General features: G+C 45.6%; 1 protein-coding gene across 1 annotated transcript in view; it reads right to left on the reverse strand.

Annotated features, from left to right (window-relative positions):
* Positions 1-2,643: 2,643 nt before the first annotated feature.
* The window catches only part of me1 (malic enzyme 1, NADP(+)-dependent, cytosolic), a 118,480-nt gene continuing 106,995 nt past the window's right edge, over positions 2,644-14,128 (reverse strand). The window contains exons 7-14 of the mRNA XM_064945303.1: positions 11,835-11,944; positions 10,180-10,277; positions 9,367-9,480; positions 8,833-8,938; positions 8,331-8,473; positions 6,669-6,842; positions 3,445-3,543; positions 2,644-3,037 (exon numbers count right to left, since the gene is read on the reverse strand). Of these exons, the coding sequence (XP_064801375.1) occupies positions 2,870-3,037; positions 3,445-3,543; positions 6,669-6,842; positions 8,331-8,473; positions 8,833-8,938; positions 9,367-9,480; positions 10,180-10,277; positions 11,835-11,944 (1,012 nt within the window). The 3' untranslated portion in view covers positions 2,644-2,869. The remainder of the gene's footprint in view (positions 3,038-3,444; positions 3,544-6,668; positions 6,843-8,330; positions 8,474-8,832; positions 8,939-9,366; positions 9,481-10,179; positions 10,278-11,834; positions 11,945-14,128) is intronic.

The raw sequence follows: 14,128 nt of genomic DNA on the forward strand, positions 1-14,128 counted from the left end.
AAGAATGCTTGTCGTATGCGGCAGGGCATGCAGACAATAACAGATTACAAAAGTGAAAGCCAGCCGTGAGATGCCCATTGATGCAGAACACCTGTGTGAAAGTCCTTGTTTTTCCAGATGACGGTGTGATTTCACTCTCCATGGCCGATGTGAGCTAAATGTTTAAAACAAGTCAACAATCACAGACAGAATACTGTTCTCAAATGTTCTCAAAGCATGCGCAGACCAGCTGGCAAGTGTCTTAATGGACATTTTCAATCTCTCCTTGTCCCAGTTTGTAATCCCAACATGTTTCAAGTTGACCACCATTGTCCCTGTTCTTAAGAGCTCCAAGGAAACATGCCTAAATGACTATCGCCCTGTAGCACTCACATCTGCAATGAAGTGCTTTGAAAGGCTGGTCATGACACACATTAACACCATCATCCCAGACACACTCCAATTCAAATACCGCCCCAACAGATGATGCAATCTCAATTGCATTTCACACTGCCCTCTCCCACCTGGAAAAGAGGGGAAATAACTATATGAGAATGCTGTTCATAGACTACAGCTCAGCGTTCAACGCCATAGTCCACTCCAAGCTCATCACCAAACTAGAGAGCCTGAGATTGAACACCTCCCTCTGCAACTGGATCCTGGACTTCCTGATGGGTCGGCCCCAGGTGGTAAGGGTAGGCAACAACACCTCCGCCACGCTGACCCTTAACACGGGGGTTCTGTCAGGGGTGTGCACTTAGTCACCTCCTGTACTCGCTGTTCACCCACGACTGCCTGGCATCGCACGACTGCCTTACAACACAATAGTGGTAGACCTGATCACCGACGGCAATGAGACAGCCTACAGGGAGGAAGTCAGAAGCTTAGCAGTGTGGTGCCAGGACAACAACCTCTCCCTCAACATCAGTAAAACTAAGGACCTGATCGTGGACTATAGGAGAAAGAGGGGAGAGACCCAATCCACAGGACTATAGTGAAGAGGGTCAAGAGCTAAAAGTTCATTGGTGTCCACATTACTAAGGACTTAACATGGTCCACACACACCTGCACTGTCATGAAGAGGGCACGGCAACACCTCATCCCTCTCAGAAGGCAGAAAAGATTTGGCATGGGCCCTCGGATCCTCAAAATGTTGCATAGCTGCACCATTTGAAAGCATCTTGACTGACTGCATCACCTCTATACCAGGCGGTGTCAGAGAAAGGTCAGAGAAAGGTATTGTACACACCGTTTACATCAGCTCTCGTATCAACAGGCTCCGAGACAGCTTCTACCTTTTGCCTTAACTGACTTTAAAGGTAAAAAAAAACAAAAAAAACTGTTACCACAAAGTTGGAAGCACAAAGTCATCTAGAATGTCATTGTATGCTGTAGAGTTAAGATTTCCCTTCACTGGAACTAAGGGGCCTAGCCCGAACTATGGAAAACAGCCCCAGACCATTATTACTCATCCACCAAACTTTACAGTTTGCCCTATACATTGGGGCAGGTAGCGTTCTCCGGGCATATGCCAAACCCAGATTCGTCCATCAGACTTCCAGATGGTGAAGAGTGATTCATCACTCCAGAGAATGCGTTTTCACTGCTCCAGAGTCCAATGGCGGTGAGCTTTACGCCACTCCAACCGACATTTGGCATTGCACATGGTGACCTTGTGTGCGGCTGCTCAGTCTTGGAAACCCATTTCATGAAGCTCCCGACAAACAGTTCTTGTGCTGACATTGCTTCCAGAAGCAATTTGGAACTAGGTAGTGAGTGTTGCAACCAACAATTTTTATGCACTGAGCTTGTGTGGCCTACCACTTCGTGGCTGAGTTGTTGTTGCTCCTAGATGTTACCATTTCACAATAACAGCACATACAGTTGACCGGGGCAGCTCTAGCAGGGCAGACATTTGACTAACTGAAATGTTTGTCTATGGAGATTGCATGGCTGTGTGCTCAATTTTATACACTTGTCAGCAATAGGTGTGTATGAAATAGCTGACTCCATCAATTTTAAGGGGTGTTTACGTACACTACATATACAAAAGTATCTCCCTCAAATACCTCTTACCTCTGATATGGTACTGCTACTCCCTGTACATAGCACCATTCTTGTGTATTTTATTTTATTCGTCGTGTTACTATTTTATTTTGTATTATTTTTAAACTCCGTGTCATTGGGAAGGACATTTCACGGTTTTACTCTGCATTTCACAGTTTTACTCTAATTCACACCTGAGCCAACCTGAGTCTACAGTGAATGTGGTGCCCACGAACCTTGTGAATATAGCCTTTAATAGGCAGGCACATTGTTGGCAGGGCAACATGCTTCTCTATAACCCTGGCCTTTGTGTATGGATGACCGACTCTTACCAGTATATCCATGGGGAAAGAGTTAGTCATGCTACTTTGGGACGGCTGAGTGGAGACATCGAACATGTGACATCAAAAACCCACTCTCCTCTCACCCTGTGCATCACTGCCAACAGTCTTTCTCAGAGTTATACGTTTTGTACACACATTTTCTGTTAGCTTTGACGATTGTATTTTCCCTCTTAGTATGACAGGGTCATGGGAGCAAACAATGGCGATGCCCAAAACCTCCCCAAGAAACCTCTCAAAGTACTGTACACCCACACAAACACAATGGCAGCAGATATGAAGTAAACAATCATTTAAACCATTTTATTTGATCATCGTGTCTATTTTGGCTCGTAGCTATCACATTCATAAAGATATTTTCTCTTTTACATTATTAACCCACAATCACCATTGTCTTGATGATATTGCACTTCTGTCGTCTCCTTCACTCCCTTCCTGGACCCTGGTCTCCTGTCACTTCTCCTTTGTGCCCCGCGTCCCTCGCCCTCAGTCTCTCCGCCACGTCACAGTTTGCATGACTGGATGGTCATGGCGTCCTTGGGCCAGTGGTAAGAGTCCACAGCAAACTCGTCATAGTCGGTGCTGTAGATGAGGGAGCGCACAAAAGCCTCCTTATCCTCAGGCTCCGGGTACAGCGTCGCCATCTTGTGCTCGTAGGCAAACTCCACGATCTGTAAGACACACAAATGCGATAGTTCATAGGTGTACACGGTATAGACGGAGTAGTATACAACATGTTAAGAAAACCTGCTCTCTCCATGACATCGACTGGCCAGGTGAATCCAGGTGAAGGCTATGATCCCTTATTGACGTCACTTGTCAAATCACTTCAATCAATCCGTGTAGATGAAGGGGATGAGACAGGTTAAAGAAGGATTTTTAAGACAACTGAGACATGGATTGTGTATGTGTGCCATTCAGAGGGTGAATGGGCAAGACAACTCAATATTAGGAAGGTGTTCCTAATGTTTGGCCTACTCAGTGTAAGTGTGAAGACCTATTGAGGGTATGGAAGCATGAAGAACTAAGGACATGTTTGTGTGTGTGTGCAGATGTGTGTGTCTGACTGTGCTCTCACTTTTACGGCCAGCTTGAGAGAGACATCTCTGATGGTGTTCAGGGGAGGGTACAGTCTTCCCTCCGACAGATCCTTCTCCGTCACCAAGTCGGCAATGGTCTGTCAGAGAGCACCCAAATGGATGAGTTATCCACACACAGTCAAACAGATATTCGGCATATCTCAACACATACACACATTTTACTGTAAAGAGTATTGAGACATTGGAGTGCATTTTAAATAAAGTTACATTTGATTAGATGTTCTACATGATATACTGGCTAGGTGGGCAGGAGGGTATAACAGGTGGCAATCAGTGTAGATCATGTGGCTAAGATTTGACATTCATCCCACCCTCTCCCTCCTGCTGTTGCGCAACTGTCCTCCATCCTCAGTCTACCTCATTGGCAGGCTAAGTGTGGCTCTTATATGCCTGAGGCACACGATGACAGTATCAAATAAAATATGAAATTGTCATTCAGTACTGCACCCCCACTTATGCGTCCCTGTGAAGTTTTAATCGTCTCCCATGTCTGCAGAGCCAGGCAGCAGAGAGCAAAGCGAGCTGATTGGCATTCGCACAAAGAACAGCCTATGAGAGGTTATCAGTTTTGCCATTTTTTCTGACGGTTTATTAACTGGGCTTACAGGGATATTATTATATTTCCCGTGCCACTGAGCTGGGGACAGACATGAGGACATGTTTAAGGGATTTCCTTAATGATCTGTAAGCACAGACTGGGTTTTACTGTAGTGTTTTTGCAGAATTTAGTGTAGTATTTTTGCAGACTAAAGTCTGCAAAAACACTACAGTGATTACTGTAGTATATACAGTTAACTATAATACACTGCTCAAAAAAATAAAGGGAACACTAAAATAACACATCCTAGATCTGAATGAATGAAATATTCTTATTAAATACTTTTTTCTTTACATAGTTGAATGTGCTGACAACAAAATCACACAAAAATGATCAATGGAAATCAAATTTATCAACCCATGGAGGTCTGGATTTGGAGTCACACTCAAAATTAAAGTGGAAAACCACACTACAGGCTGATCCAACTTTGATGTAATGTCCTTAAAACAAGTCAAAATGAGGCTCAATAGTGTGTGTGGCCTCCACGTGCCTGTATGACCTCCCTACAACGCCTGGGCATGCTCCTGTGCTCAATTGGATTCAGGTCTGGGGAACGGGCGAGCCAGTCGATAGCATCAATGCCTTCCTCTTGCAGGAACTGCTGACACACTCCAGCCACATGAGGTCAAGCATCGTCTTGCATTAGGAGGAACCCAGGGCCAACCGCACCAGCATATGGTCTCACAAGGGGTCTGAGGATCTCATCTCGGTACCTAATGGCAGTCAGGCTACCTCTGGCGAGCACATGGAGGTCTGTGCGGCCCCCCAAAAGAAATGCCACCCCACACCATGAATGACCCACCGCCTAATCGGTCATGCTGGAGGATGTTGCAGGCAGCAGAACGTTCTCCACGGCGTCTCCAGACTGTCATGTCTGTCACATGTGCTCAGTGTGAACCTGCTTTCATCTGTGAAGAGCACAGGGCGCCCGTGGCGAATTTGCCAATCTTGGTGTTCTCTGGCAAATGAAAAACGTCCTGCACGGTGTTGGGCTGTAAGCACAACCCCCACCTGTGGATGTCGGGCCCTCATACCACCCTCATGGAGTCTGTTTCTGACCGTTTGAGCAGACACATGCACATTTGTGGCCTGCTGGAGGTCATTTTGCAGGGCTCTGGCAGTGCTCCTCCTGCTCCTCCTTGCACAAAGGCGGAGGTAGCGGTCCTGCTGCTGGGTTGTTGCCCTCCTACTGTCTCCTCCACGTCTCCTGATGTACTGGCCTGTCTCCTCGTAGCGCCTCCATGCTCTGGACACTACGCTGACAGATACAGCAAACCTTCTTGCCACAGCTCGCATTGATGTGCCATCCTGGATGAGCTGCACTACCAGAGCCACTTGTGTGGGTTGTAGACTCAGTCTCATGTTACCACTAGAGTGAAAGCACCGCCAGCATTCAAAAGTGACCACCTGAAGAACCACTCCTTTATTGGGGGTGTCTGGGTAAGGAGGTAGGACTGGGTAGGACTGGGTAAGGGGATAGAACTGGGTAAGGAGGTAGGACTGGGTAGGACTGGGTAAGGGGTAGGACTGGGTAAGGGGGTAGGACTGGGGTCTGAACGGATAGTTCTGAGATTCTGCTCTTTTCTATGTAATTGAGGTGTAGGTTTCTCACTCCTGGGTGGCAGAAATTGCGATATGGGGGAGGGGAATGGGCAAGGTATATGTAGAATTAACTATAGTTATAAAGTGTAGTGTTTCTGCGGGCTGTGTTTTTGCAGACATTTCTGTAGCATTTACTACAGTGCTCGTTTTGCAGATAATACTGTAGTGTTTACTCTGGTATTCTACAGTGTACTACAGTTTACTATAGAATTCTAAAGTGAGTACTGGAGTATTCTATAGTAAACTGTAGTAGTTTTAATGTAGGGTCTCCAGAAAGGAGTGAAGATGAAGAGGGAAGAAGGAGGGTAGAGATATGGGGGAAGAATTATAGCGAGATTGAGTGTAAAAAAATAGAGAAAGAGATAGAGGCAGAAAGAGAGATATTGAATTGGAGGAGAAAAGACAGAGAGAAGGAGAAGAGAGATACAAAAGGAGAGAGACAGAGAGGGAGTTGAATAGGAAGTGATAGAGAGAAAGGAAGAGAGAGTGTTGTAAAAGAGACAAAATACCAGATATAGGGAGGAATATGTAGAGAGAGAGAGAGTCAGTTGAAGAAGAGCGAAGAAGAGAGAGTTGGAGGGTGTTTGTGTGTGGGTGTGTATTAAGAGGATATTTAAATGAATGTCTGTCACCAAGCTATTTGAAAATAAATTAACTGATAATTGGATGGATACATTTGTATGTATGTATGTATGTATGTATGTATGTATGTATGTATGTATGTATGTATGTATGTATGTATGTATGTATGTATGTATGTATGTATGTATGTATGTATGTATGTATGTATGTATGTATGTGTGTGTGTATGTGTGTATGTGTGTATGTGTGTATGTATGTGTGTATGTATGTATGTATGTGTGTATGTATGTATGTATGTATGTATGTATGTGTGTGTGTATGTATGTATGTATGTATGTATGTATGTATGTATGTATGTATGTATGTATGTATGTATGTATGTATGTATGTATGTATGTATGTATGTGTGTATGTATGTACCTCTGCGGTGATGAGGAAGATCTCATCTGTGACGTGTCGGATTGCACAGGCGGTGACGCCCAGGCCGACTCCAGGGAACACGTATGCATTGTTGCCCTGGCCAGGGAAGAACGTCCGCCCATCAGGGAGGGTCACAGGGTCAAATGGACTGCCACTGGCAAAGATGCCCCGCCCCTGGACCAAACACAAGTGTCAAGGGTGTCAACACGGGGAAAATATATTATACTGTGCATATACTGTACCCCTCACCTCTCTAAATGAACTTTTGTAGTAAGTTGTTAAGGGATTTTTTATCAATAATGACTAATTATGTATACATTTCAATCAGGACTGAATAATCAGAATACTATTATGTTACTGTATAGATGTATGAATTTTCTTTTAATCCTACTACTGAATATAATGTGTGTAATTATAATCAAGAATTAGAACAATGACTGTCTGTTCCTTGGTAGAAATGAATGATCTTATCGGCAGACTGGCTAGAATGCTTATCTACACAGGGAGACCTTGGCTCAGTCATAGGGGCGGCAGGGTAGCAAGTTCAAACCCCCAAGCTGACAAGGTACAAATCTGTCGTTCTGCCCCTGAACGGGCAGTTAACCCACTGTTCCCAGGCCATTATTGAAAATAAGAATTTGTTCCTAACTGACTTGCCTGGTTAAATAAAGGTAAAATTTAAAAATAAAAATAAATGATCTAAATTGGTGAGAGACTATGTGGGAAGGCTTGAGATACTGCCTTTGTACCAGGGTGGAGAAGAGACGGGACAGTTCGAAAACTAATGACGTCATTTTCAGTTTATAACCTGTGGTAAATTGAATCGTGTTCAGTACTCTCGAGAATAAACGCTACTGATTGATTTTGAGACTGGTCTCTGTCCATTTTATGCAAATAAGGGTTTTACAAATTCTTAGGAGTGGGCAGAGTGTTTAATTGAATTGGTTAAATAAAACATAAAGGAATTTCATTCCTGTAACATAAGTACAATATGTGCTCTTTATCAATTTATGGAGTGGCTGCATGGCCGAATTCTCTGGGCGCCTCTTCCCGATCTCTAAACAGCTGAACCTTCTGTACCATCTGTGGGATTACAGGCTACTCTGGTGAAAACACAGGACGTCCGGCTGCCCAGAGGTTGAACACTGGCAAGTTTCAATCATGCTGTCAATCAAATTGTGTGGTGTTGATCAATGAAAAGCGAAATAACAGTTTTGGGGGTTAAAATGCAGACTGTCTTAGACTGTGTCCTGCTTATGTTTATTCTACTGCAATATCGCAAGTTACAACAGACAGAGGGTTGTAGCCTACATCCTAAATGAACCTAGAAAATATCTATATTTTTTTAACGTTCGTTTAAATCGCCGCTGGGTTTTTCATTTCAGCCGTTCAGAAATATGAGGAAGTAAACCAATAAACACTTGGGCAGAATGTGATTCTTTTGTTAAGCTCTGGGGAGGAGGCGCCCAGGTGGGCGGGACAGGCACTCATTGGTTTGATTCGGTCACGCAGTCTCAGCCACCAAATTAACCAGTAAACACAATACATTCACTTATATTAACTTCTGTACACATACTGTTCAAGCACAGTGTTGTTTGAGTGTTGAAGTACACAGACATTTGAAGACATTTGCAACAGCACACTTCAGACCCCCTCCAGTACCTCTGTGATGGTGTAGCACTGCTCGGCAGTGCACTCTGCCTTGCTGGTGGGGTTGCTAAGGGCGAAGATGATTGGCCTCTCGTTAAACGAGGCCATGTCCCGAATGATTTCCTCTGTGAAAGCTCCAGAGATGGCCGCCACACCTAGAGAGCAAGATCGTATTCATTAGACACCAAACGGAAGAAAACGGACTGAAACAGGGAGGGACTACCTGAACTTAAACCCAATACGAAATGCTCACTTTCATTTGCAGTTGCAAAAATGTTTTGCTGTGGTGTATCCTAATGAACAAGACCCACGAGAGAACACATTAACCACGCAGACTACAAACTCTAACCCAAGAGTTGTAAACCAGCTCTATCCACCTGGAGAGATATTGGGTAATTGGAATTTCAATTAAATCTCAGTGATTTACTGGATTGTATGGAATTATAATCTACATAAATAAAGGTTATATGAAAATCCAATTGACCCCCCCCCAGTGAGCTGATTGGTGTATTACCTATGATGGCTGTGGGTTTGAGTTCATGCACCACATCTACCAGGTTCCTCATCTGCTCGTGCTCATGGGCAAACCTCTCCTTCTCATGGGTCAGGTGGTCTCTGCCCTGAGAGTGGAAGAGAGATAGTTGGAAGACAGATTGTGATGAAGCTTGTTTTTCTACACATGCCAACTGGCAGTTGCCGTGCTCTCTTTGAGGATCTCTGAAATGAATACATGGAGGCATTCAAACACAGGCACAAAAACACAAAGACTATCTCCAAGAGCCAAAGATTCTGAACTGCTCAACCCTAACCCACTTAAGGGAAATAAGCTTGATGGGGTTTCAGTGGAGTCAAGTGCTATGTGTTCTGGTCACTAGAGGGCAGTGTTGACTCAATGCTGGTCTACAGAGTTGGTGACAAATCTATTCATACATCATGAATATATGCATGTCTATAGGTCCGGACAGTGGGGACTCCAGACAGAGTTGTGTCTACTCTACAGGGGCTGAGTGACCCTGGCCGAGTGGCAGAGCGAAGGTACTTGTATCACCTTGACGATGAGGCCCTTGGAGTCAACCATCCAGATTTTCCTCAGAGCCTCGTCTTTTGGGAGTCCCTCCTTCTCCATCGCCATCGTGATGAGGTCAGCTATCCCCATCGCGGCCTGGGGACAAGAGGGAGAGAGAAGGCAGATGTGATAGGAACGCCTCTGTGCCCCACCATTCACTTCCCTGATCAAACAAGGAATAAGTCCCTAGCTTTCACCCCTAAACCTGCAGACAATTTACCCAGTCATTATTCAGACTTAATATAATCTTGACTCTCGTTATATTAATGCACACCTTTTATTTTGGGATTTAATTCAATGCAGGTCAGTGAAACGCTTGAAAGGCTCAACAAGTCATTTTCTTCTGTTCTCAGCACAATAACCCTTTACTGTAAATGCCCTCAAATTCTACACATTACCATCTACTTCCCTTTCAATACAAAGTGGTCATGCATCAACATGGAAAACACATGAAACTTGGCATTTTAAAGAAGATGGGGGTACTATAGTTCACAGTCAGGCCAAGAGCCCCAGAGACTAAAATACATTCTAAATGTCTCCCCAATTACAAATTATTTTGAGCTAATCACAATTTTATGGCCATGTTCTCCTGTTTATTAGAGACAGGGTCTGTTGAGCCACAGCCTAGAGGTCTACTAGACCTCAATAAAAAGCTCAGTGATTGGGAATGGGAATTTGAAGCATTGGTTTGCGCTTATTTCTGATTCTGTCATTAGGGGCAATCAATCTGCCGTGTTTCTGAGCAGGAAAGAAACCAGGAGTGAATTTGCACATTGACAAGAGCTCTGCACCCACCTCCCCTGCACCCTGGAATACAATGGTATGGTCTGACATCTTGCTCTTGGTGACACGAAGGGCAGCGAGTAGGCCGGCCACCGCCACTGCAGCGGTACCTGGGGGGGGGAGTGACATATGATTTAGCCCTGGAAGTATGACATTTCCTCAAGTGAGTTACTATTGCAGAGAGAGAGAGGGAGAGAGGGAGAGAGGGAGAGAGAGAGAGAGTATAAAAGACAGAAAACTGACAAAATAAAAGATGAGACATTTTACAGAGCCACACCGTAACACAATCTCCTCAGTACATCATAGGGCTTGTACAGCAAAAGTGCATTTACTCTTTACGTTGTCTGCAGTAATAGCAAGCAGATTTACCGAGACAGAGAATTAGAGAGAAAATATGGTTTAGATTAGCCTGCAGAAATCACAACGGCTACCAGGGCTAATTTCTGGGGAATGTAGTTTTATTTGACAGACAAACTAATGGCTCCTCAGACACGGTGTGACTGATTACTGTGGTCTCATTAACAGAGCGGATGCAAAAAGTTGGTCCGTGTCCCAAATGGCACCCTATTCCCTGTATAGTACACACAGGGCCCATAACGCTCTGGTCAAAACTAGTCCACTACAGAGGGAATAGCGGTGTCATTTGCGACACAACCAGAGTCTGGAGTCTCTGGACTTACTGTTACATTACTGTTGTTTTCCACAGGACTCTATCAAGGGGTCAGAGAGAGAGCAATCAGAGAGAGGGATCAGAGAGGGGTGTCAGAGAGCGATCAGAGAGGGGTGTCAGAGAGGGGTGTCAGAGAGAGGGCGATCAGAGAGAGAGAGAGCGATCAGAGAGAGAGCAATCAGAGAGAGAGCAATCAGAGAGAGAGCAATCAGAGAGAGAGCAATCAGAGAGAGAGCAATCAGAGAGAGAGCAATCAGAGAGAGAGCAATCAGAGAGAGAGCAATCAGAGAGAGAGCAATCAGAGAGAGAGGGGTCAGAGAGAGAGAGAGAGGGGTCAGAGAGAGAGAGGGTTCAGAGAGAGAGAGGGGTCAGAGAGAGAGAGGGGTCAGAGAGAGGGGTCAGAGAGAGAGAGAGAGGGGTCAGAGAGAGGGGTCAGCGAGAGGGATCAGCGAGAGGGATCAGCGAGAGGGATCAGCGAGAGGGATCAGCGAGAGGGATCAGCGAGAGGGATCAGCGAGAGAGGGGTCAGAGGGAGGGGTCAGAGGGAGGGGTCAGAGGGAGCGATTAGCGAGAGGGGTCAGAGAGAGGGGGGTCAGAGAGAGAGGGGTCAGAGAGAGAGGGGTCAGAGAGAGGGGTCAGAGAGAGGGATCAGAGAGAGGGATCAGAGAGAGGGATCAGGGGCACGGTGTGTTTGAGATTTGAATTAGTGCTCCATGAACAAGCTATCTGATTTAAACTGATTGATTGGATGAATGGGCGGATGGATGTGCGTGTGTGCGCTTGCGTGCGTTGGAGAAGAAAGGAAAAGGGATATAGGAAGGGAGGAAGAGAAAGTGGAAATAGAAAAAAAAGGAGGATGATTGATCGAGAGGGAGTTTGAGTGCATGTGGTATGTGTGTGTGTGTGCGTGCGTCGTGCGTGGGTGGGTTCTTGTGAGCACGTTATCGAGTCTCTGTGCAATTGAGATTGGAATTTTGCAATTGAAGTATACGTGTACCTTGGATGTCATCGTTGAACGTGCAGTACTGGTTGCGGTACTTGCTCAGTAGACGGAAGGCATTGGTATTGGCAAAGTCCTCAAACTGGATAAGACAATCCATTCCATACCTTTGGATAAGACAGCCAAGTCAGATAAGACCACATTCACATCTCTACCCTTTTTCTAGTCATTCACCACAGGGCCAAGAGAGTTCAAACAAAAGGAGAGAGAGCTGAAAATCAGATTAATCACTTCCAGGACTGTGATAATGCTGTGCATCTACAGGACAGAGGAATGTTGCACACACACACACACACACACACACACACACACACACACACACACACACACACACACACACACACACACACACACACACACACACACACACACACACACACACACACACACACACACACACACACACACACACACACACACACACACACACACACACACACACACACACACACCTCTGTGTAGCATGCTCTATATAGTGCATTGCCTATGCCTGTACCAAGTCCCTCTTCTACACCATAAGAATAAGGACCTTCACAGTTGTGTCCTGGAGAGGGCACTCCTTCACTGTTGAGGAGTTACATTTGAAACGTGTGGAGTGGGATGCTGTATGAGCTTGGTGTGTTTATGCATACAACTAATTGTGCATGTAAATATGCATGTCTCAATGTGCAGGCTATAGCATCCAGCGATCCACTTTGTCAATGACTTAGGCCACAAGAATGCAGCAAGAAACTTGATGTTCACGACTGATTCCATGACAGGCTATTTGCCTCTGCTTAGTGACCGATCCTCAAACAGCTGTCCTTCAGGTGACTAGACAAGTTAAATGTCTGTCAAGAAGGGAGATCGACAAGCTACCACAAAAGGAATGGAAACACTATAAAACCCTGAGTAATGGCAAGAATGGCAGGACCTCCGAGTAAATCATCACCAATCTACTTTACAAGCTAATCCACAATCCACCTGACACCCTGTTCACCATCATATAGGCCTCTTCATCCACTAATACCAAAACCCAACAACAAACACGATACACAGACAATAAGAAGTGCGTTGTGAGTTGCTAAAATAGCCTTAGCAGAAAGTAACTCCCGGTTCCCATGCTATCTTCTGCAGTGCTGTAAATCTGTGAAAACAGAGTAACATAAGCTCTGTTAGCCAAGCCCAGGGTCACACATATACAATAGGGATGGCGGGAGGGAGAGGGTGGGACATGCGTTTCTAATGAAACCTCCAGGGCTCGCATTTTGGCAGCATGGCGCGGGAGGAAATTGGGGACAGGTCAAGCAAACAGAGAGATTGACGCCAGCCCAGAGTATGGACCCGTCAACCACGGGGGCAAGGAGCGGGAGAGGTGATGCGACTTTCACCCCATTGCTCTTCATGGATCTTTCCTGCTCCAATACGTCTTTCTGTCCCTCTCCATTATTTCTCTCTCTACCTTTCTCGTTCGCTCCTTCTCTCCATCTTTCTGGTAAAGCCCCACCTCATCGCACCCGGCACATGGAAAATATTCGTCCCGGCACTTTTGCAGCTTATTGTACAAGTCACTAAAGCGGTTTCCCAGTTGGCCTTCGGCTGCTGAAAAGCTTAGGCCTTCGGGGCAGGAGGAGGAGGAAGAATTGAGAGGGGGATGAGAATTGGAGAGGAAGGGTGAGAGGATGAGAGTTGGGCTTCAGCGATAATAAAACTTCAGCTCCAGATCAGAGAGGTCAGTGTCGGTCTGTCTGACCCTGTATTCATCAGACTCAGCCATCTGTGATACGGCGCATTCTGTGACGATTGACGCAGGGAAGGACGGAACGAGCGCTCAAAACGAGCACAGCAGGACCGTGGAGAGAAAATGTGTTTTCTATCAGGCAGGAGGGGAAAGCAAAGTGCTAAAGCAGTGGAGCTTTGGCTACGTGGAGGACCATAAACTTTTCATTGTCTCAGGGAGAGGCGAGGATGCTGGTCGCAACTGCAGCACCACTACCGCCCCCTACCGGGCTTTAGTGTATTCGCTGCGAGGTCACCTCAGTTCATCCAGAAAAACAGGCGCCCTCACACTTCTTCAAAGAGGTGGTTTTTGGAGGCAGAGGGCTGTGGCTCTGTGGCTCTGAGACAGATGACAGTCAAGCAGCTCTCGTGTTGCGTGTGACACAATCATATAGTAGGGAGTGGAGAGCTTCGAGTGGAAGCACAGACAGATTCTATCCTGCTGATAGACAGTACATGATCTACACAGCTCTGTATAGGAGTTCTAATGAGGACTGAATGGCCACAATCAATCAATCAAAAGCAAAATGAGA

Source organism: Oncorhynchus masou, chromosome 29 (assembly GCF_036934945.1).
Source record: "Oncorhynchus masou masou isolate Uvic2021 chromosome 29, UVic_Omas_1.1, whole genome shotgun sequence".
NCBI classification, from domain to species: domain Eukaryota; kingdom Metazoa; phylum Chordata; class Actinopteri; order Salmoniformes; family Salmonidae; genus Oncorhynchus; species Oncorhynchus masou.